The 20,557-nt window shown below is 53.6% G+C and overlaps 2 protein-coding genes across 2 annotated transcripts; one reads left to right on the forward strand and one right to left on the reverse strand.

Moving 5' to 3' along the window:
• Positions 1-11,574: 11,574 nt before the first annotated feature.
• On the forward strand, positions 11,575-14,372 carry ColSpa_08217 (uncharacterized protein; the record flags this gene model as incomplete). Its single annotated transcript, XM_049274429.1, is given in 4 exon segments — positions 11,575-11,593; positions 11,671-12,278; positions 12,382-14,101; positions 14,116-14,372. 4 exon segments carry the CDS (start codon positions 11,575-11,577, stop codon positions 14,370-14,372), a joined length of 2,604 nt encoding a protein of 867 aa, XP_049130386.1.
• ColSpa_08218 (plasma membrane ATPase) lies at positions 11,667-14,988 on the reverse strand (the record flags this gene model as incomplete). The annotated part of the gene is made up of 5 exons (XM_049274430.1): positions 11,667-12,293; positions 12,349-14,070; positions 14,133-14,356; positions 14,436-14,731; positions 14,822-14,988. The coding sequence occupies 5 exons, from the start codon at positions 14,986-14,988 to the stop codon at positions 11,667-11,669; spliced, it is 3,036 nt and encodes a 1,011-aa protein (XP_049130387.1).
• Between the last annotated feature and the right edge of the window lie 5,569 nt (positions 14,989-20,557).

The raw sequence follows: 20,557 nt of genomic DNA on the forward strand, positions 1-20,557 counted from the left end.
TCGACCCGTGTTGGTGGGCACCACGACAACCTCAATGGGCAATGCCCCATCTAGAGCCGTGCCGGTCGTCTCCCGTGACCAAGGGCAGGACAGCATGATTCGTGCATGAACCTGCCTGTCCAGTATCCAGTGCGGTTCTCCTGGGCCTGGGGCAAGCTGCGGTGACGGCGGAGAACCACCGTAAACGATGCAACACCAGCATGCACCCAGCCATCCATTCCCACCGCGGTTTCCTCGACAAGTTTCCCCCACTCTTGCTACGACGATGGCTGGTTCTCCCTCGCGAGCACGACCGAGAGCTCGTGTTGATGTCAACCCGCAGCTCATCTCCAGTTTTTCACTGCAACCGGCGACTTTGTGTTCACCCGCAGACAGGGCATCGCCGCGTCGCTCTGTGGTCTGGAAGCGTGACGGTGTGCTTGAGCCAATGTTGTGCAGCACCCGAAACACGGTCAGAGGGGCGATTTTCAGGTACATGAAACACAAGCGACTGTCTTCTAGGGATATGTCACATCGTCTTCCAGAACGATTTGAGGCAGCGATCGCCCGTTGTTGTCAGCTTTGGACACGCTCGCTCAGCTCTCGAGGGTTGCTAAACGAGAGGACTTCCTAAGCGAGGCCGGTCCTGAACAGCTACATTGCGTCCCCAGCTCACGGATTCACGGCCCCTTTGCAAGGTGTCTCACTAAAGCGTCCCGGTTGGCTGAGTTACGTTCCGGCACCACTAATAGAAATATCCGTCCTCCAACGACGACCAGCTGCCAAAGTAGCCGGTCCAGACATGTCGAGTCCTCCTCGACGAGCTCCGCTGTCACGGATCCTGATAACGGGAACGGACGGCCGACCAAGAGATCTCGAGAGCCCACGGACTGCTTCTTTTCGCGTCGGACCTCGCGGGCCGGGGCGGACACAGCTGGACAGACACAACTCGCTTGGCTGCACTTTATCCGCACGAACTAGCTATGACGTTCCGCTAGTATGTCTTCTCGAATCATGCTAGTCGCCAGCCGGTCAGCCGGCCTAGTACTCTCTCCGTCGTGAATGCCCGCCAATCCCGTACTCGGAGTTAAACCCCCGATTGATATCACATCGCCGCCCTCTAGGTGCGAACGAGGCATTGGCTGGCCAGTGCCACGTCCCAAATTGGACGTATGCCTGTGCTAGACGCTCTTATTTTTGGCCATATCTCAAACTTGACGGCATCTGCCATCAAATCTTTCTACCGATACCACCGTCACCTCTCCCGCCCACCGGTCTTGTTTCACATCGCGGCGTTTGTTTCGCCGCCCAGGAGTCCCATGAACATGAAGATCTGTGCCTGGATCATTCCCACCAACCCACCACGCACCGTCCTTCTCTATTCAGTCCTCGTCCGAAGCGGTAAACACCTGAGTAGGTCGGTTTCCGCGCGGCATGGATGGTGCACACTTCACCCATGGTAGTGAAGGACTTGGACGCTGTATCCGAGTTGCACAGGTAGTGCTCGGGCAAATATCTGAAACCTTGACAGACGAATTGTCCATTCTTTCTCGTCACTAACAGACGCCTCCTCCTCTCTCCGGCGTCCACAGTCGTCTCCCACCCCTGTCGCATTCACCTGCCTCGTGGCCATGCTATGCCGCCTACCTTGACTGCTCTAGTCCGCGTCTGTGAACGAAGAAGCGCCGACATAGCCTCTCGAGGTGCATGGAATCCTTCCATCTCGCAACCGAGCTTTGCCCCCATCACCGGTCGTTTCTACCCGTCTGCCCGTCTATCTCCATAGCTAACCGTGGTCCTACCTGTCAGTCTGCGCCACTGCCGTATGCTGCTTCCAAACGAACAGCTGCGCTCCTGGACCAGCAATTCCATCCAAGCCAGACCTTGTTAGGTGGGCAAACACTCCTCCCGCTTTCCGCCACAGCTCAGCGTACTATGTATGCCCTCCACCTCCCGGCCATGATCTTCCAGACCCAGGCCTTCCCAGATCGGAGAGCTCCCTCGGCCTCGCCTCGCCGGTAGACCCCTGGATGAGATCGACTCCTGAAACCGCAGCCCTCGTCGGCCTGCGACTGCTATTGGTGTATACCGTTCTGAGGCATAAAGATCTGTGGACGCTCAGACTTGGGACACCGGCTTGTGCAGGGAAGCGCCGCCCTCACGTCCGGTCGAGTCGTTGGTCCCTGAAAAAGGGGTGGCCTGCCGTGCGTCGCCTCCGACTGGCTGGAAGGCGAGGATGGCGAGGAAGTGAGGAACCAAGGAAACGCATCTCGACGTAGGTCTTGCCCCCTGCACGTGGCGCTTTGTGAACTCTCGACGGGGGAAGGTTTGCCGAGTATTTCATGCCCTCGCGCTTGGCGACGGCAAGGCTGGGTCGATCACTGGGGTGCGGGCTGGGAATATGGGGGCAAAGGGCTTGGGAGCCAGAAAAGAGAAGGAGGCAAGAGCAAGAAAGGAGGCAGGTTGTCGTAAGCTATGCAACCCTCGTTGCCTTGGTGTTATGACCGACCATGAGGCGAGTCGGGGGCCTGGGTTCGATGGCAACGGAGGAGGCAATGGCCACCCTTCGGTGTCTGAAGATGTCTTGCAGTAGCATGACGATGGCTTGACAGCCCTGTACCATGGTATCGGCAGGTCTATGCCGCTTTGGCTCTCTGCCGCCGCCTATTTCTTTCCTCCTCCCGGCACTGTTGGCTTGCTTGGGCGGGCTCAGCCGGTTCGGACGCGGTCCTCCACACCCCCCGGTTCTGGTATTAACATGACTCCGGAGCGCATAAGCAACTCCTTGCCCTTCAGGCCTGTCTATCTCTTCCCCGGGGCCGGCATTGCCTGCCGCATGTGCTGCTCCGGGGTTCCCTTATTCATGGGGAAATAAGAGAAGAGAATCAGATCACATTGCGAGTCGTGGGCGGCCGCGGGTTGTGGCACGCAAACCACGTCCGGTTCTGGTGAATTTACCGACAAGAGAGGGCTGCCGATATGGGCGAGGGCTTTTGGGCAAGGTGCTGCCCCCTGCGCAGGAAACTGCCTCTTGGCTTGGACCGAATTGGTGGAATCGTGAATGGCATTATTGTCCGCGTTGTGCCGTGCCCGAGTCCTGGGCCTCCGTATGATCTTCAAATAGAGTTTAGTTTTTTTTTCTGCTTCTAGAAATGGCTATGCTTCTCGCTCTCTTCGGGACGAAGGAGATGGCGGGCAGGGACCAGAACAGGCGGTACGAGACTGTGACCTGACTCTTCTTTCTGTTCTTCCCCCTTCGCGTGTCCGGTAACCCGACTTCGCGGCGGATCACCGCGTGGTCCCGAAGGGTTCGGTTCGCGTCAGCTTCTTCTTCTCTGGCCACCCTGGCTGAGTGAGGCGGACTGACCGAACCAACAGCGTCCCCGTGCGAAAGGGGCGGGACAAAGGCAAAAGAGGGAACTCGCCCCAAATGTGGAAAACTCTCTTCTTCGTTTCTTCCGAGCGGCTGGTCGGTGGTTCGATCATTGCGTGGAATGACGGAGCCCGGATCTCTCCTGGGGGGGGGGGTTATTCGGATGCTAAAAGTTGAGTTGGGTTTGGCCGATCATCAGTTTCCGTGCCCGTGTGCGAAGCAATCAAGTATTTGGAGCTCTCCCGGTGAGTGTGTGTGTCCACGTGTGTGTGGATGGGTGGATAGTAAATTGACTCGGGGTCCTTGATGATCTGATGTCAGAGTCGGCTCGGATTGTGGGCGTAACGCAGACGGGCGGGCAAGAGAGGAGGTAAGTCAACCGTGGTGGGTAGTGGTCCATCTCCGGGTTACCCAACTACAACCTTCATGTCCAACATAGGATGGATGGGTGGTTCTCCGAGTTGCTTCTTTAGTCATTGGGGTATAGTTCATCACGAGAGAGAGAAAACGTTTCCTGGCAGGAAAGCTGTCAGTTGTCTCCGGAGAGGCGTTGGCTTAGCACGGGCAGTTTTTTTCTTCTTGGCTTGGCTACCTCGGGTGCCGTCCACCCCCTTCATGGGTTAAATTTTGATGTGAATGACTTGTGTCGCGGTATGCAATATGACGTTAGTGTGCTTGTGAATTTGACGGGCCATGATGGCAGTGATCGGAAGGCTGCAATGCCGTGTCCAAGTCTTGTTCGCCGCCGACTGGGTAATCAAGGCCGAGTCGATTTATGAATCGTGAGAAGTCTCTTGGCCGTCGATCATGTTTCGTTGTTTGCTGACGTTGGAGGGCACAACGCTTTTGGAGTACTTTGTTTAACAGGCAGACCTTTGCTTTCTGCAGTGTATCCGTAGACCTTGGGAAAACTTTGCAAGTCGAAACCGGTACTGTTGTTGTTGGACCCAATTCCGCGTGTACATGGTATCAGTTCGATTCAGTATTCTCTTGTTGAAGCCTCACAGCTCAACTAGGCAATGCCGGCCCCAGACAGCCTTTGTATCGGTAGTAGTAAAAACAACTTGGGCATACTCATGGGACAACATACCGATGTCGTCTTTGTTTTAAGGGACTCGTTCAGATGAGATGTTTGCGATGTTAGAATTGGCATCAAGTTATCCAACAATCAGTTGCGTCTACAGGGAAAGTAAGTGGTTTGGACACTGTCGTGTCAGCCACAGCTGCATCTTTTGTATATCATGAGCTCGGTTAATCATAACAGTAGTACTATCACTATCTTGATGTCTTGTGGTGATTTCCCCTAGCGATGTCCAAAATCTCGCTCCCCATATCGCGAGCTCTGTTAAAGGTAGCCGGCTGGCAATCATAACCAGACCTTGTTATCTAGTAATCCTGCTATCTGTTGTTCAATATAAATAAGCTCTGTGAGACGTTCGGTACCGTAGAAGTGTATGCCTTGTTTCATTGCACCCCCATCTTGGCCCCACTTCGATTCCAGTTTCCGTGGGCTTTGGTCGAGACAAGTGCGGCCGATCAATTGACATGTCATCGGTTAGACTTGAAGCTATACTTTCTTTTCATATACCGACGACATTTCTTTTTCTACTTAAGTGACCTTTTTCTGTCCTGAACGAGCTGTTGGCGGCCTCGAGCCATGTATATCTCTGTGTCACCCCGTTGAAACGGCCTGAAGCGAACTACTTGTGGCTTGACTCTGAGTCCCGGTCTGTAATGCTTCGCCTGTGGCTTTATGTGATTCGTTGAGAGGGCCAAGAAGAGTTGCCTGGGACATTGGTCTGGTATCAGATAGACTGTGTTGGCTGCTCATGTCTCTGGGGCTACGTTTTGACGTGGACAAGCTACGGATGATGGTGCCGAAATCAAGGTATTCTTCGGCTATCATTTCCCGAGACTTTGAGACTCCCGTGATTCAACCCTTTCACTGGTAGTGATAGGACCGCTTTAATATGCGCTGTTATGGCCAAAAGGCCACGGAAAGCCGCAGAATTCATTTGAACGCTTCCTTACAAACGCGTTCTTCTAAGCCATCGTTGTGTAGATGAAACCCGGAAGGCCTCCCATTTGTGGACATAAAGCGGCTATTCTAGATACCTACTGGCTCGCTTTTACCCTGGATTGGCTTATAGCTTCTGCCAGGTCTATTCCAAGAACCGAGTACATCGATGATGTTGCATATTCACTGATCCTCTCCATGTACTGAAACTAGTGCTCATAGCCTGTAATGGTTAGAGCGAAGATCTCGCAGTATCCTATCTACTTTCCTATCATCACGAGATGTACGAGTAAGATAGTTCTTGATATACTATGAATAAGTAAACAATTACAGTTAGAAATACGGCAATTCATAAACAATAAAGGCTTCTCACTCCTAGACTGGATGGAAGACGAAGAGCAGTGTTATGCTGCAGAACAGATTTCACCAAGCGGCTAAAGCTCTACTACCTACGGCTTTCTGCTTTTACATTTCTCATTGGTTCCTGCCGCTGCCGTATTATTTGCCACAACGATTTCAGCCTCCAGGCCTGATGAGACCAAAGACACACTTTATCACAATCCTAAATACCGTGCCTTCTTCAGACTAACCGGAGAGAGATCAGTAAATGTAAATATTAGGCTATTTGATGTACGGTGGCTATAGATTTATAGCACGAGGTAGAAAACAGAGGTCGACGTTCCATGTTACTGCCTTTAGTAGGTCGGGTAGATGGCCTTATCGTCGTAGACGCGCGTTGCATTGTTCAGTCTCGTCCAGCTTCTGACATGCGGTTACAGCCGTCTCGTCCACTGCAGCTAATGCTATAGTCAAGAATGACAATTTAAAAGACGAAATGACGAGATTACTTACCAGTTGTACAGCATTACTCTGGTTCCCCAAGGGATGAGCCGCCGCCCATGGCGATCGACGAGACTCAACGGGCCGCATGGCTAATAGAGTCCCTGAAAGCTCCACGAATATGTAAGAACAACAATTAAATTCGCCGATCTATGTTATTCAAGCCATACAAACATCTTTCAAGACCCACAATATCTTTCTCTGAGCAGTCAAATATTCCACTATGATAAAGCATTCTTTACCATCCAACAGTTTTCTTGGGCATAGCTGCTATGCTCGCATAAAAATCCTAGAAGGAATGGCCTCTTTACAACGAATCTATCGAAATCGTACTCGACCCATATACCCTTACTGCTTTGAAGTTGTTGGTTTGCAGCTATTACCCGACTTTGGATACTAAGCTCCGGCATCTCTGAGGGTGGGAGTGTGCAGATGATCACGATGCTCGAGCATATCGTGTATATCAACAGCATGAAATTTCAAGGGCTCATACTAGAGAGTATGTGAGATGAATTGTAAATGTATTTGCTTGATTAGAGTCGTACACAATCTGTCCATGGCGAATACTCACAATGAATGTTGAGCTCTCCGACGAGGGTCCTATCCCCCGTCCACCATGGACATTATATCTCAACGTACATGAATCGGGATCCAGTAAAGCTGCGACACAGTGCTGATACTGAATGCGTGAATACTGAATATCTCATTTTTCGTGAGCGGGGCGGTCTTGTAGAGACTTGACGGCGTGCCCGCTAGGAGACATTGGCTAATATGGAGCTGTCCAGACCGGCAACCCGTTTCTTTGCCCGTGGGCCTCTTTTTTAAACCGCCTACGACCAGACTTAGCTAAGCCGGCTCTCGTGCTATATGAGGATATTTCTTATGATTCATCTCCAATACAAAGTGTTCGAAGGTCCAGCCGCAGGTGGTGCCAGACGCTACGACGAGGCAAATCAACAGGACTACAATAACGACAGTGCATTCATGTAAGAAAGGCAAATCATTCTTTTGGTTCTATTATGGCAAAGAATGTTTCAACTAAGTTTCCTACTGTGTTGCTGCTTCCTTACCCACTAGAAGAAATGCCAGCTTAATTCGGAATACATACTGCCAACGGTGCCACGAAACCATATCCAGGTGTAAAAATGCCCATGATGTAAGCTGCAAGTTCTCTGTAAACAGTCAGAGATATGACGAGGTAAGACTTGCGAAGGTATCCCGTGACTTTTAAAGCGAACAGGTCTATGGCCATCGCATTGAGCTACACGAGGTGATCTACTAAAGTGGTATGACCCCTCACTTGGAAGGGTAGTAAACTTCGACTCCTTAGCGATTTCTCAAAATCCCGAGTGTTTGAAAGTGTATAAATTGATGTTGTAACTTTACGTTATATGAAAGCAAGTTCTGTCTTGTTTGTAAGTGTTTAGTCAACTTGAGCGGAACAAGCTCGCGTCTCCACTGCCAAGCCAAACATAATTAGATCCTGCCTTGACGATGAGCCCTGAACAGTGTTGCTTATGAGGGATCCATAGTGTTGTTTCATAGGACGATCCAGCTAGTCACCCGCTCAACGGTCCGCTCAATAGAGGTTCGATACAGGCGTTTTTACCCCTGCAAATCCAAACCGGGAGTTGTAAAGTGTTTGCTTGCTACACGACTACAAAACTTAACTGTGATGAAGATGTTCGAACTTCAATAGAGAGAAGGGGAAATCCTCGCATTATATTCTTTAGCCCGCATGAGCCGGTAGCATATGTGAAAGTTGTCAAGGGCGGAATGCAGAGTGAGAGGGGGGCACCGGGGGCTTTCACTTTTGTCTGCACCTCCGAATTCAAGGACAGATGTCCAACATATGGGTGTATGGCTGCCCGCCAGGCACTCTTACTGCTACATGGATCTTTCCAGAGAACCGGGTAACCTTTGTCTCGTGATAACTGTCATCAGCTTTCATGACTTCTAAAATACAAAGGATGACATAGCATAAACTCATAATGCGTGGTTCAGGGAACATCGTATCAGAAATGGCAGCCTCGAAAATAGTAGGCAAGTGTCAGAGGCTGTGGTACAGAGTGACAGGTTGACTAAAGGTAGGTATGAGAAAGGAACTTCATTCCTCTTTGAACAACCTATTGTTTTTTGGGAATACAGGGGTCCTTATATGAGGACCCATGGTGCTGCACTGGTATTCATAGGGCTCCGGGTCCAGTGTCTAAGCTCTGAACAGTCTGGGGTTCCGGGAAGTTTGCTGTCCTTGTGATGCCAGCCACTAATATAGCCTTGTAGTTGTGGCTCCAAGACATAATGTTAGCCTCATGACGACAAAGTAGTTTTCAACACGGCCTTTGCCAATAAGTATTCCATGGAAATGTCTGTAAGCTGCTCTGTTCTCGGATTTTCACGCCAATACATTGAGTAGCGAAACACTTTGCGTTCTTGCATGCGCCAAGTGTTGTCTGTGCCATAGGATCGAAGACGAGTATAAACAGGGGCTAGCGAGACATAAGAATCGGTGCTCTCTATACCCTCAGCTCGAAGGCCTTGGCAAACCATACCGTCTGCTGGAGAAACCATCGGCCATGACGAGGGTCACTGTCGGAAGAAGGGGCAGTAGCTTCTCGAGTTTTCTTTCCTATGCTGCGTAGGTTGAATACGAGGACCAGTTGGAGAAAGTTAGGACATAGTCTCTACTAAAAGCGCTATGATAATAGTATAGCTCTTCGGATTTATTACTAGGTCTCTCAAATATGTGTTCTTACCCCAGCAATTATAGGGCACGATAAGTCAAACAAAGCTCTGAGGCAAGATGTCTTGCTTGTCATCATCTCCCAACCTTGTTCTTTGCGTACAAAACATGTAATCTACACGAAGATGCATAAAGAAAAGACTCTGTTAAGGCCCTGTATAGATATTTTCCACAGGTCCTACCATCGTGGCATGGAAGGAGCCATATTCATCTTTTAGTACAAAGAGTGCCATGCTCACACAAGCACAACCTCAACAAGGAACCCCCAGCCTGAGATCAGACCGTGAACTATAAAGACGCGTTCTATTACCATTAGATGGTGCAGGGTACGAGCAGTGTGTTCCCGAAGCACACCAGGATGTTGGTGAGATCCGAGGCGCATCTGCCTTGCACATCTCCCTTGGCGCAACACAGATACAGCAGCATGCATTGCCTTATCATCGCTGTGATGACTGCATCTACCTCGGCAGTCACGTGGTTGAGATCTCTTGAGGTATAAGCAACACACTTTACAACATTTGACTTGCACGAGACAAAAGATTGATTGAGACCACTTTCGAGGGGCTGCCACAACCAATCGCACTTTCTTGACCTATCTATTCAAGCTGACGTACTTGTTACAACACGAACAACGTGATAGACATGGCCTAAGGCTAAAAATGAACAGGTTGGCCTAATGGTTGATGTAGAGCACACTGTCGTCGTTGCCGTCGTGACCGTGTGTAACCCCAACCCCACGTATAATAGGAAGCGAGAGGGCAAGGGAGTTATGGTAAAAGGGACAGAAGCTCTCGCACGTATGCTGTCTACCTTGGAAAAGTGGTGGCGTCGCATATGAAAGCCGCGTGAAGGCTGGACACCTGCGTTATGCTCGGCATGGCGACTCGCCCGCGTGCCCTTACCCTCTCTCAGTTTGACGATGCACCCCGCAGGTATATGGCTTGCCTTTTGGGTTCACAGATAGTTGGCAGGCAAGGCCACTGGGTTGGCTACTTGACTATGACGTACACACCCTTTCCCGCGAAGAGCTCGATAGGTTCATCAAGAGCACACAGACTTCCAAGCGCAACTCAATCGGCGTCACTAGAGAGGCGGGAAGGTTTCCCAGGCTGCTCAGTGCTCAGCAAACCAAGAAGTTGGGCGGTATCGCCACCGTACTCCAGACAGGAGAAGCTGAGCCCCCCCGTCGGTCCACGTTGAAGTAGGAAAGGAAAAAAAAAAAAAAGTCTTTGGTTTGATTTGCCGGGATAGACGCTTGTGGCTGACTTGTGAAGGCGCACCCTGCCATCCCCGTCATGAAATTTTCTTGAGACCATCTGCATCTGGGATTCGGACGGACGAGATCTGGATGACTTGGAAAAAGAAAAAAAAAGGATCCAGAAAGTCCGTACTGTGCGAGTTGGGGAAGGGCGGCCACAGAGCTCAGTCTGGCCCCCCGAGCAAAAGGTGGCTCCGCCTAGTTGGGCGTATGTCGTGCATCCGTCTCGTGTTGAGGCAATCACGCATCGCAATCCCTCCGAGAAACGCCTCCTGCCAGGCGCCTTGGCCAACTCACCTTACTCGGCAGAGACGGAACGCGAGGAAAGGGAGGGGGGGAAGAGGACCGCCTTTCGCCCCAAGTCAGGGCCACACAAGAGCGAGAGAGAGAGGACGATAGAGGCCCAGATAGTCCAGGCCGTCATCGAAACGCTCATCAAAAAGCGTTGAGACAGAAGAAAAGTAACGACCGCAAAGAGGCCCCGTCAATTCGATGCTCGTCATGCCTTGCCTCGCACGCCCACCCACCCCCGGAACTCCCGCGACTCGATCCGACTCGCGTCGCCTCTCCGACTCCGGTTTGACGGATGTTGGCCGTCCAGGGTGGGAACATTGACCACCTCTGTGTTGGGCCTCTGCCCTCCTCCACCTCTCCGAGTTATGACCTTGTCCACCGCCTGGGATATTTCCTTCAAAGTAGGTGGAAGGACGAAAAGAAAGCCCAAAGAGACTGGGCTTGGTCGTCTTATGCATGGAGGGGGTCCGAGTGTCCGTTGCAGAAACACCCGTGGTTGCGGAATGCGACTTAGGCCCAATCAGGTGTAAGCTTTCGGACGGACCAGGAAGGTCCTTTCTTCTCTGGTTCTCGGCGGAACACACCCCCCCCAACCAAGGTTGACTCGAAAGCCTTGCCGCTGATCGGGCCGAAGTTTGAGAGGGAATCCGAGGGAGGTTTGCAAGAAAGAAAAAAAGGAAAGAAAAAAAAGGCAAACACAACTTGATTTAACATGTTAGTGATAGGCATTTGACATTTTTGGCACATTGGAAGCAGTATGAGCAAGAAGAAAGTAATTTGAAGTTGTAATTTGATTCAATTGAATTATCCGACCGACCTTGATCCGATCAACGCCACAACAATGAACATGGTCTTTTGTTACATTATAGAAAACTGCTCATGAAAATGGGTCATTAGAGACAGTCGTTGTGATGCCGCAAGATATTACCAAGCGCGCCATCTAGATCGTTGTTGTCCTTCGCCTTTCCGTTTTGTTTGTCTTCTTTCTTACTTCCTCTCACCAGCGGCATATCTTCTCTATAATGGATATGAAAAAAATGAAAAATATAAAGACGTTTTTGTGCGACCCAATGCCTCAAAACACGCTTTGTTTGTGTGATGACTGTTCTGTGCTGCTGCGCGCGCTCCTATAAATGATCTAGAACAGGCTCTCGGTGGCTCTTTAGCCCTCCTCGACGACGGCGCGGTTGGCAATGTAGAAGCGCTCGCCCTTGTCGTCCTTCTCGTGCTCGAGGGCGACCTTGCTGAGTTGGGTGAGAACGTTCTCGATGAGGGTGTCGGTGACGCTGCGCTTCTTGCGGCCCATGTCGTTGAGGACCCGGAGGTTGGACAGGACGTAGTAGACGAGGGCCATGACGATGGTGACGGCGACCGAGTACACGAAGACGACGCAAACGGTGACGAAGTCGGTGCGGCCGTTCTCGGACAGGAAGCGGTTGATGGACGGGGGGGAGGCGGGCTCGCCACGGCCACCAGAGAACCAGCCGAAGACGCAGAAAAGAATAGACAGAACGTCGACGGCGGCGATGGCGCCAATGAGCTGGAAGGAGGGGAAGGTCTCGAAGCCACGGGTGACGAAGATGAGCCAATTCTGGGTCAGGGAGATCTCGAGGAAGAGGATCTCCTGGATGGAGCCGTACTCGTGGATGACGCCACCGTCGACAATGTACATGGTACCGCGGAGGATCCAGGTACCCATGGCGAGGAGACTGCCGAGAACGATGGAGATGATCCAGATCTTGGGGAGCTGCCACTCGACGGGACGCTTCTCGAAGTGAGCGTTGTCGTACTGTTGACGATGTTAGTCATGTGCGTGGGAGGGTTATAATATGAGTGGTACTTACAGCAACGGCGATGGTGGCCAAATCAGCAAACAGAGCGAGGAAGACGATGAGGTCGGCGCGGACAGTCTCGTTGATGATGATCATGGAAGTGACGAGGTAGATCTCCAAGTGCAAGCAAAGAGCGATACGGTACTGGATGTAGGCCTTCATGCGCTGGAAAATCTGGCGAGACAGCTTGATGGCAGAGACGATAGTGCTAAGACCGGGGGCAAGGAAGACGATATCGGCGGCGGCCTGGGCAGCCTCGGTGGCACCCTCGACGGCAATACCGCAGTCGGACTTCTTCAGGGAGGGAGCGTCGTTGACACCGTCACCAGTCATGGCAGTCAAGTGACCACGCTGCTGGAGCATCTCGACGACCTGGTACTTGTGCTCGGGGAACACTTCGGCGAAACCGTCGGCGCGCTCGCAAAGGTCGTGGATAGAAGTGCCGGCCATGTCGCTGTGGAGAAGCTTGTCGGAGTTGTAAACCTTGGTACCGAGCTGGAGCATGCGGCAGGTCTCGACGGCAATGGCGTGGGCGTCACCAGTAAGCATCTTAACCTGGAGACCGAGAGCCTGGGCCTCGAGAATGGTCTGGCCGGTATCGCTGCGAGGGGGGTCGAAGAGGGACAGCATGCCGAGCATCTCCCAGGGGCCATCCTCCTCCTTGACGGCGACGGCGAGGGAACGGAAACCACGGCGGGCGAACTCAGCGGCCTTCTCCTTGAAGAGAGCGGATTGCTCCTCAGTGCAGTCGGTGAGGGCGAGGACGGCCTTGGGGGCACCCTTGGCGCAAGTGTAACGGACACCACGGTGGGTGGCGATGGTGGTGATACGCTTGGAGACGGGGTCGAAGGGGGTGAACTTCTCGGTCTTCCAGCCGTCAGAGATGAGCTCCTTGGCCTTCGGGTAACGCTTGAGGGTGAGGACGGTGATCTTGTCGATGGGGTCCAGGGCCTTGATGTTGTGCGAAGAGGCGAGAGCGGCGACGGCCATCATCCAGTTGATGTCAACACCCTCCATGACGAAAGGCTCGCGGACGGACAGCTGGTTGGCAGTGAGGGTACCGGTCTTGTCGGAGCAGAGGATGTCGACACCAGCCAGGGACTCGATGGCAGTGAGCTTCTGGACGATGGCCTTCTCCTCGGCGAGGTAGGCAGCACCGACGGCGAGGGTGGTGGTGGTAACACAGGGCAGACCGATGGGGACACCGATGATGAGGAGAATCAGAGCGTAGTGGAGCAAGTTGACGGAAGTGCCCTCCTCGGAGACCTCAATGGAGCGGTAGAATCCACCAATCCAGGCAGCGAGGATAAAGATGATGACAAGAGCGAGAAGCGTAGTACCGATAGAGTTCATGATGGCCTTGAAGTGACCCTGGTCCTGGGCGCCCTGGACGAGGGAGGCGGTCTTTCCAACGAAAGAGGCCTGGGCGCCGTGGGTGACGATACAGAAAGCCTTGCCGCGCTTGCAACCGGTGGTGTAGTAGCAGGTGTCGGTCATGAACTTGTCGACGGCGAGAGACTCACCAGTCATGGCAGACTGGTCAACGGCGACGATGGCGTGTCCGAGCTGGGGGTTGGCGTTCTCCTCATCACCCTCCTCGAACTTCTCGCGGCGGGGGGACATGACATCCTGGGCCTCGAGCTCAGCCTTGTAGGCGGCGTAGCCGGCGGGGTTCTCGTAGTCGCAAATCAGTTGGCAATCAGCGGGGACGACGTGGCCTTCCTCAATGATGATCTGGAAAGGAAGCGTGTTAGAGACATTGCCCGTTTCTGTGTAAAGGGATTGGGAGCACTCACGATATCACCGGGCACGAGTTCACGAGCGCGGATCTCCTCTTCTTTTCCCTGGCGAACGACACGGGCCTTCATGGCGATGTCACCCTTCAGGGAGGCGACAACGTCGGCAGCCTGCTTCTCCTGGTACCAACCGACAGCGGCGTTAAGCAAAAGAATGGCGACAATCAAACCGGCGTCGAGCCAATCCTGCAGGGCGAAGGCGAGGATAGCGGCACACTCCATGACTGCATTGAGAATTAGCGTTTTGCCGGCAGTGTTTCATGGCCGTCATGCTTCGACAGGCCGCAATGGGCTTGTGCTTACCGTAGAGAATGGGACCGCGGAAGAAACCGACGAACTTGAGGAACATGTTCTCCTTCTCGGTGGTGAGTTCGTTCCAGCCTGTGTACTTTCTGCGGCGCTCGACTTCCGTGGGGTCAAGACCCTGCCTCATGTCGGTCTTGAGCCAGTCGGCGGGGGTGACGAAGCCGCTGGAGCCAGCGCCGTCGACGGCGGCCTTCTTCCAGAACATCCATCCCGGGGTCTTCTTGGCCGCAGGGGCTTCCGCCTCCTCTACTTCGGCATTGGGGTCGCGGTAGGTCTCGATGTAACGGACTAGACTGTTGTTGCGGGGAGAATAGTCAGCCTCAGCGAGCTTTTTGGGGGAGGCCGAGAGGATGAGCCAATGGCGTGTAAGACGGGCGACTTACGATCTGTACTCCTCGTTGGTACCGTTCTCGCCAGCACCGCCTTCGACCCGGTTGTTCCTGGCGCGCTCCTGGATGAAGTTGCCGGTCTCGAGGTCCTGCTCCTCATCCTCAGTGCTGATGGGTTGAGGGTAGTGCTTGTTGCCTCCTTTTCCTATTAAGCCCGCCATTTTGTATGGTGCCATAAACTGTCGGAAAAGGATTACAGTCCAGCTGTATCAGTTGAGGAGCGCAGGCAGGACGGAGGTATATATAGAGGAAAGGTCGAGGTAGAGGAGATATGGGGAGGAGAGAGGACGGAGGGGCAGAGCAGGGTGAGGAAGAAGGCTAGGCCAGAAAAGACATGAATCACGGTGGGAGAATGGGGCATATTATATTACATCTGTCAAACGGCGAGGCCGGAGTGGCCCAGGAACTTCCGCGGATGGAAACGAGAAGATGGGACCAAGGCAAGGCAAGACATGGGCAGGACCTGCTGGGCTGGCATTGTGCAATGGGTACAAAGTACAGCGCGGCAATGGAGGCAAGACGAGAGGCAAGATACTGCGGCGTCGGCGTGCGTGTGAGAAGGCGTGTGTGAGAAGGCGTGTGTGTGTGTGTGTGTGTGTGTGTGTGTGTGAGAGCTGTGTGTGTGAACAAGGGACCGGCGTGTAGCTGCGTACCCCGTCTTGCTCGGATCAACGCCAAGAGGTTGCAAGCATCAAAACAGATGCGGGTGAGGGAAAAACCCGCACACTGTGACCGGGCGGGCAGCGACGTCGATGCTATTTCGAGGCAGAAGAGACGACGGGACATTTTTGCCGCTGGGCGCCGCTGCACATTTGCCAGTACTGTGTACGTACCGGGCGTCGAGGTTACAGCCTCGAGCGCGACCTGACAAGACGAGAGACGGGAGCTGCTGGGAAGTGGCAGGCAAAGAAACGGCGTGGGCGTGGGCGCGATGGACGGTAGACGTGGGGACCTGGTCGGCGCCTTTCCCAGTCGCCGCTCTGTTGGCCTTCGATCGTCTCTGTGGAAGAATATTGGCCAGTTTCTAGCGTAAATTTGGTCTCCCCAGGTCCCCATTAGACGGGCCGACCTATCAAGACAGAGACAAGTCGCTGTCTCATCTGCCAGGATGCGAGGATGGATATCTGACAACAAGGGGAAGCCAGCGTGAGTCGTGCGTTTCGACGAGGAAACTCTCTAGTGACTTGGTCTTGTATGGGGGCAGAGCGTGGAGATGGGGGTAAACTTCAAGTCTCTCTGATACAAAAATAAATGCCTCAGTAGCACTACGGTTGTACCTGGGCTAGGCACCGCACCCGAAAAAAATTGAGGGAAAAAAAAAAAAGAAGAGGAGCCAGGCCTGGAGCTCACCTCCAGACCTTGACACAGACATAATTCCGAGATTTCGTCGAGCCTGTTCTCGGGCAACCCCCCGCGCCAGCGCCGCAGACAGCTCCAGAAGTGAGAGTCGGTTGAACGGTGTCCCATCCGTCTAGTCCTGGTTGAGCGCGGACCCGGACACCCCCCCTGCTCAAGGACATGTTCCGTGGGTTGAACGGAACAGAGAACAAGAGACGTTTGACCATCGAGGACTTGGGACTCTTGATCCCCCCCCTTCCCTCGTCCCTTCCTCCATTCCGAATCCCACTCCCACTCCCACTCCCACTTACTACACCGAAGGATGCTGTATGGAGCGAAGTGGCAGGTACGTACCTGTCTTGTGCTGCGTGCTCTTGCCTTCCCGAATCCCTCGTCCGGCCCCTTGGTCGCGACAGTTTCAGCTCTGCTCCGAAACCCACATCACGTGACCTACCGCCGTCGCCGCCACGCCGCTTCGCTGCATCTTCTTTCTTCGACGACGACCCAGGCCGGGCCCAGGTCTTCGTTCAGGTACGCAATACCTGGCTGGCCGCACTAACCACACACGATAAGCACCCAGCACCAAAGAGGCAGGAGGTACCTTAGTACCTCGACCTTTTCGCCCTTCTCTACCGAGACCCTTTTTTTCCTACCTTGGCACCCACTCACGAGCCCGCGTCTGATTTGCACACTTGCATATCTGCACTTTCTGCACTGACAATGGCACTTGCACATTGCATCCAATAGGACTCTCCATCTCCTGTCTGCGCCTCTCTCTCTCGCTCTCGCCCGTCCTCTGTGGCTCTGTCCTCAAAGTCCCTCACTGCAACGTCGAACGAGACCCCCAACTCCGTGCTGCTTCCGCCGTACAGTGCGGACGGGCACTCGGATAGACACCGGGATAGAAGCCTCTGCCAAGCCTCTGAACTGAGATGTCCACGTCTGGCCGTAGGACGGCTGCGATGCGGCCTCTGGTCTTTGAGAGGTCGAGAGGTCGCGCCAAGAAAACCCCGGAATAGACCGCGGCGAAGGGTGTTTGGCTATGTGGTGTGTGATATGGTCCTCCATGGTAACACACATAACGGTCGGAGCCCCTCCCCATCCCACCCCCCCTGGCCGACGAATCGCCAAGTCTTTCCTTGGAAACACTCTTGTGCGATCTGCCTCGCGACGGGCCTTGGGTTGAGGCTATACGTGAACCATCCTGTCCTGTAGCATGTTGCGCGTTTGCCTTAACCTTTATTTTATTTTTCCAATCATTCTTTTTTAAGCTCGTTTCTTTTTTGTTGGGCACTGCCGTCCCTTCATTAACCCAAAACTTGACAAAACATAGAATGGGGAGAAACCCGCCAAGACCCCTTCCCCAGCCAAGACAAAACCCAACTCGGATCGAATGCAATGGCATCGTCAAACGGGATAGGTTTCCTGGAATAGCAGCCCGGTGATTTGTGCATGGTGTACTTTGAGCATGTACTTCTGGACGCACGCGGCAAGGCGACAGAGTGCGTACATGACATTACGTACAGTACGCACACCGATTGATGTTGGGGCATATGGGGAAATGGGGAAGAAATCACCGCAATATTGGATGGGGGTGGGAAATGAATCGGCGTTGACTTGCGGGCCAAGACCAGGGAAGACAAAAAAGCGAGGCAGATTTTGTGCATGCGGACAACGCATACGATGCGGGATATTGGCCTTGTGTATGCTTCATTTGCTTCATGGACAGAGTCCCGACCTGCGTGCCCTGCCTGGCCTCGGACGGACTGACTTGACATTGATCCCACAGGACCAAGACGCCGCTTGGCTCGTTCTGGATGGCATGGGCTTGCTTTGGGGCGTGTGGGAGTGTGGGAAGCGGAAGCGCGTACCGAGGATACGGGAATAATACGCAATTCGCGCAATTCACGCAAAGCTCGGCACGCAGGATAAGGACCAACAACGAAAACAACAGCAGCAACAACAACCGCTGAGCACGGAAGTCGGAGGCGAGATGATGATGGGTGATGGATTGGATGGATGAATGCTGTTCAATGTGGCAAGTCGGCCGGTCCGTACACCGGTCAACCTGTTCGCGAGTTCCCCCTTCCATCCGCCCATGCGACTATGACGGCCGACGAAGCGAAAAGAGAAAGAGAGTGAGTGGGAGAAGGAGGTGCCACTCTCTCTAGTCAGGTCCAAATCCGAAGGTGACGACCCATTCGCAACAACGTGGCCACTGACACTGTCCACACACATAGCGAGATTCGTGCGAACAAGACCCGTTTGACGATCCGTCAAATCTCTGGCGCAATTCAAGGTCGCGCGCTCCGCTCGTCAGCGGCTGGGAGGAGCTTGTCCGACCTTGGAGGGATGGATGGGGGGGCAAGCCTTCCGACTCAGGACATTGGGAAACCGTTCGCGCAATGCATTGCTGGGCCCTTTTTTTTCTTTTCCCTCTCTCGCTTCCTCCCACGGTGCGCGGGACCCATGGAGATGCCTGCCACGATAGGACAGGCACCGTAAGCACAACGACATAGCAGCGACGGCGCTAATATGAAAGAAGAGAGGAGTTCCTGGGGCAGTAGAGCTGACGAGGAGGGTCCTTGCTAACTGACAAACCCCCTGCAGAGCCCCAGGGAACCCACCCGATCCCCATCAATCCCCTCGATCGAGCAGGGGTTCTGGAGCTTCAGTTGCCGTGGGGTTTTGACGTGCTACGAGCTGAGGCCAGAGATACGCGCGGGTAGTGGCCGAGTCTGCCTCTCGTGTGTGTGTGTGTGTGTGGCTCTGTCTGTCCTGCCTGCTTCTCTCTCTCGTTCTGCCTCCTCCCTCCCTCTATCTGTTGACGTTTTGAAGGTGGCCAGTCCGGGAAGTCAATTTGTCGTCCGACCTTTTTGTCCTGCCCGATTGCGGCTGTGAAGAGTTCCATTGATGTGCTGGACCTGCATGGCGGGTGGGCGGGAGAGTTGTGCAAACGTCGTCATGATCGAAGGCATGTCAGAAAGTATGAGAAAGATAGCCATGACCGGCCATTGTCAAGCATGGGAAACTGCAGCAGCAGCAGCAGCAGCCACGCCCGCACGGTAGAACCCCCAGACACAGGGAGAGAGACCTGGGCGGAAAAGACGACACTAGGCTATAGCGAGCCAGCTTCAGCCAAGCCTCTGTCTCTCTCTCTCTCTCACCCCAAGTCAGCTCTGCCAAGAAAGCGTCGGGACTGGGCCCCGGAAGTTTCCCTCTGTCTCCATCTCCGTTGTTGGAGAAGTCATGTCGTCTCGAGGCGAACCTGGAACAGGCAAGGACAGGACTGGACGGGACAGGACAGGACAGAGGAGCCCAGAGGGCGGAAAACTCCATCCGTACTTCGGTGGTGGGCAAAAAAGTCCCGCAGGCTCGGTGCAGAAGCCGTGTGGGCGGGTCTTGGTCGACACACGACAAACACGGCAATTTTGCGGAGCCCTCACCGCACCATGCATGTCAATGAATGCCTGTCTTGCAATTGGCCAAAGGGTTTGGATGGATTGCCGGTGGGAACTGGCCCAGGGGAGGGGGGTCGTTTGTTCGTTGGTACGGAGGATCCCCCATGCAGTGTGTCGGCAATTCATGTCCTCTGGCCCTTGGTGGTGGGCTCTCTCTGCGTGCGTGTGTGCGTCTCTTGCTACTGTCCCGGGTCTTCTTGTCGTGTTGCGACGGGAAAGGGTCGTGGTTGAAACAGCCAACAACACAGTGGAAGATCAAACATCCAAGGGAGCATCGAAAGAGAAAAAAAAAAAAAAAAGAGACGACTTGGGTGGCGTTGCGTTCCGCGTCCGTGCTCTGTGCAGCTCCTTCCTTCCTTTACTCGTACTGTACTACGCTACTGTGACTAGCTAGCGTGTGGGTACAGGGATATTGGAAGCTTTGGACAAGACCGACCCTCGCGTCGCACGACCAGGATGATACTCGGAAACAACCGCTTGGCGCGCGATCCGTGATCTTTGCTTTAACACACTCGGGAGTCGGAAGTGAAGGAGAGGAATAGGACCAGGGAAAAAAACATGAGGTCAAAATTTAGCGTGAAATTGAGTCGTTCAGATTAGGGAACATAACTGTAAAGGTCATCTGCCCCTCCCCGTTCGTCCTCCTCCCAATGCCAATCCTAATGCCAATGCCAATGCCAATGCCAATGGCTCAGAGAATTCGGCCGAGGCTGGGGAGGGCTTGCGTCTTCCCGACCATGAAGCTTTCGCGCTCCCCGTCCGGTCTTTCTCGCTATCTCTGCAGTGGGAAAGTACTGATATTGCCTGACAAAGTAATCTCATCGACGAACCAAGGTTTTTCCTAACCTGGACCTTGCTCTTGGATCTCTGCCCGGCTCCTCTCTCTCTCTCACTCTTTCTCTCTCTCTTACTCCGTCGCTTTCGCTGGAAT

This window comes from Colletotrichum spaethianum, assembly GCF_022836535.1.
Source record: "Colletotrichum spaethianum MAFF 239500 DNA, contig21, whole genome shotgun sequence".
In the NCBI taxonomy this organism is placed as follows: Eukaryota; Fungi; Ascomycota; class Sordariomycetes; order Glomerellales; family Glomerellaceae; genus Colletotrichum; species Colletotrichum spaethianum.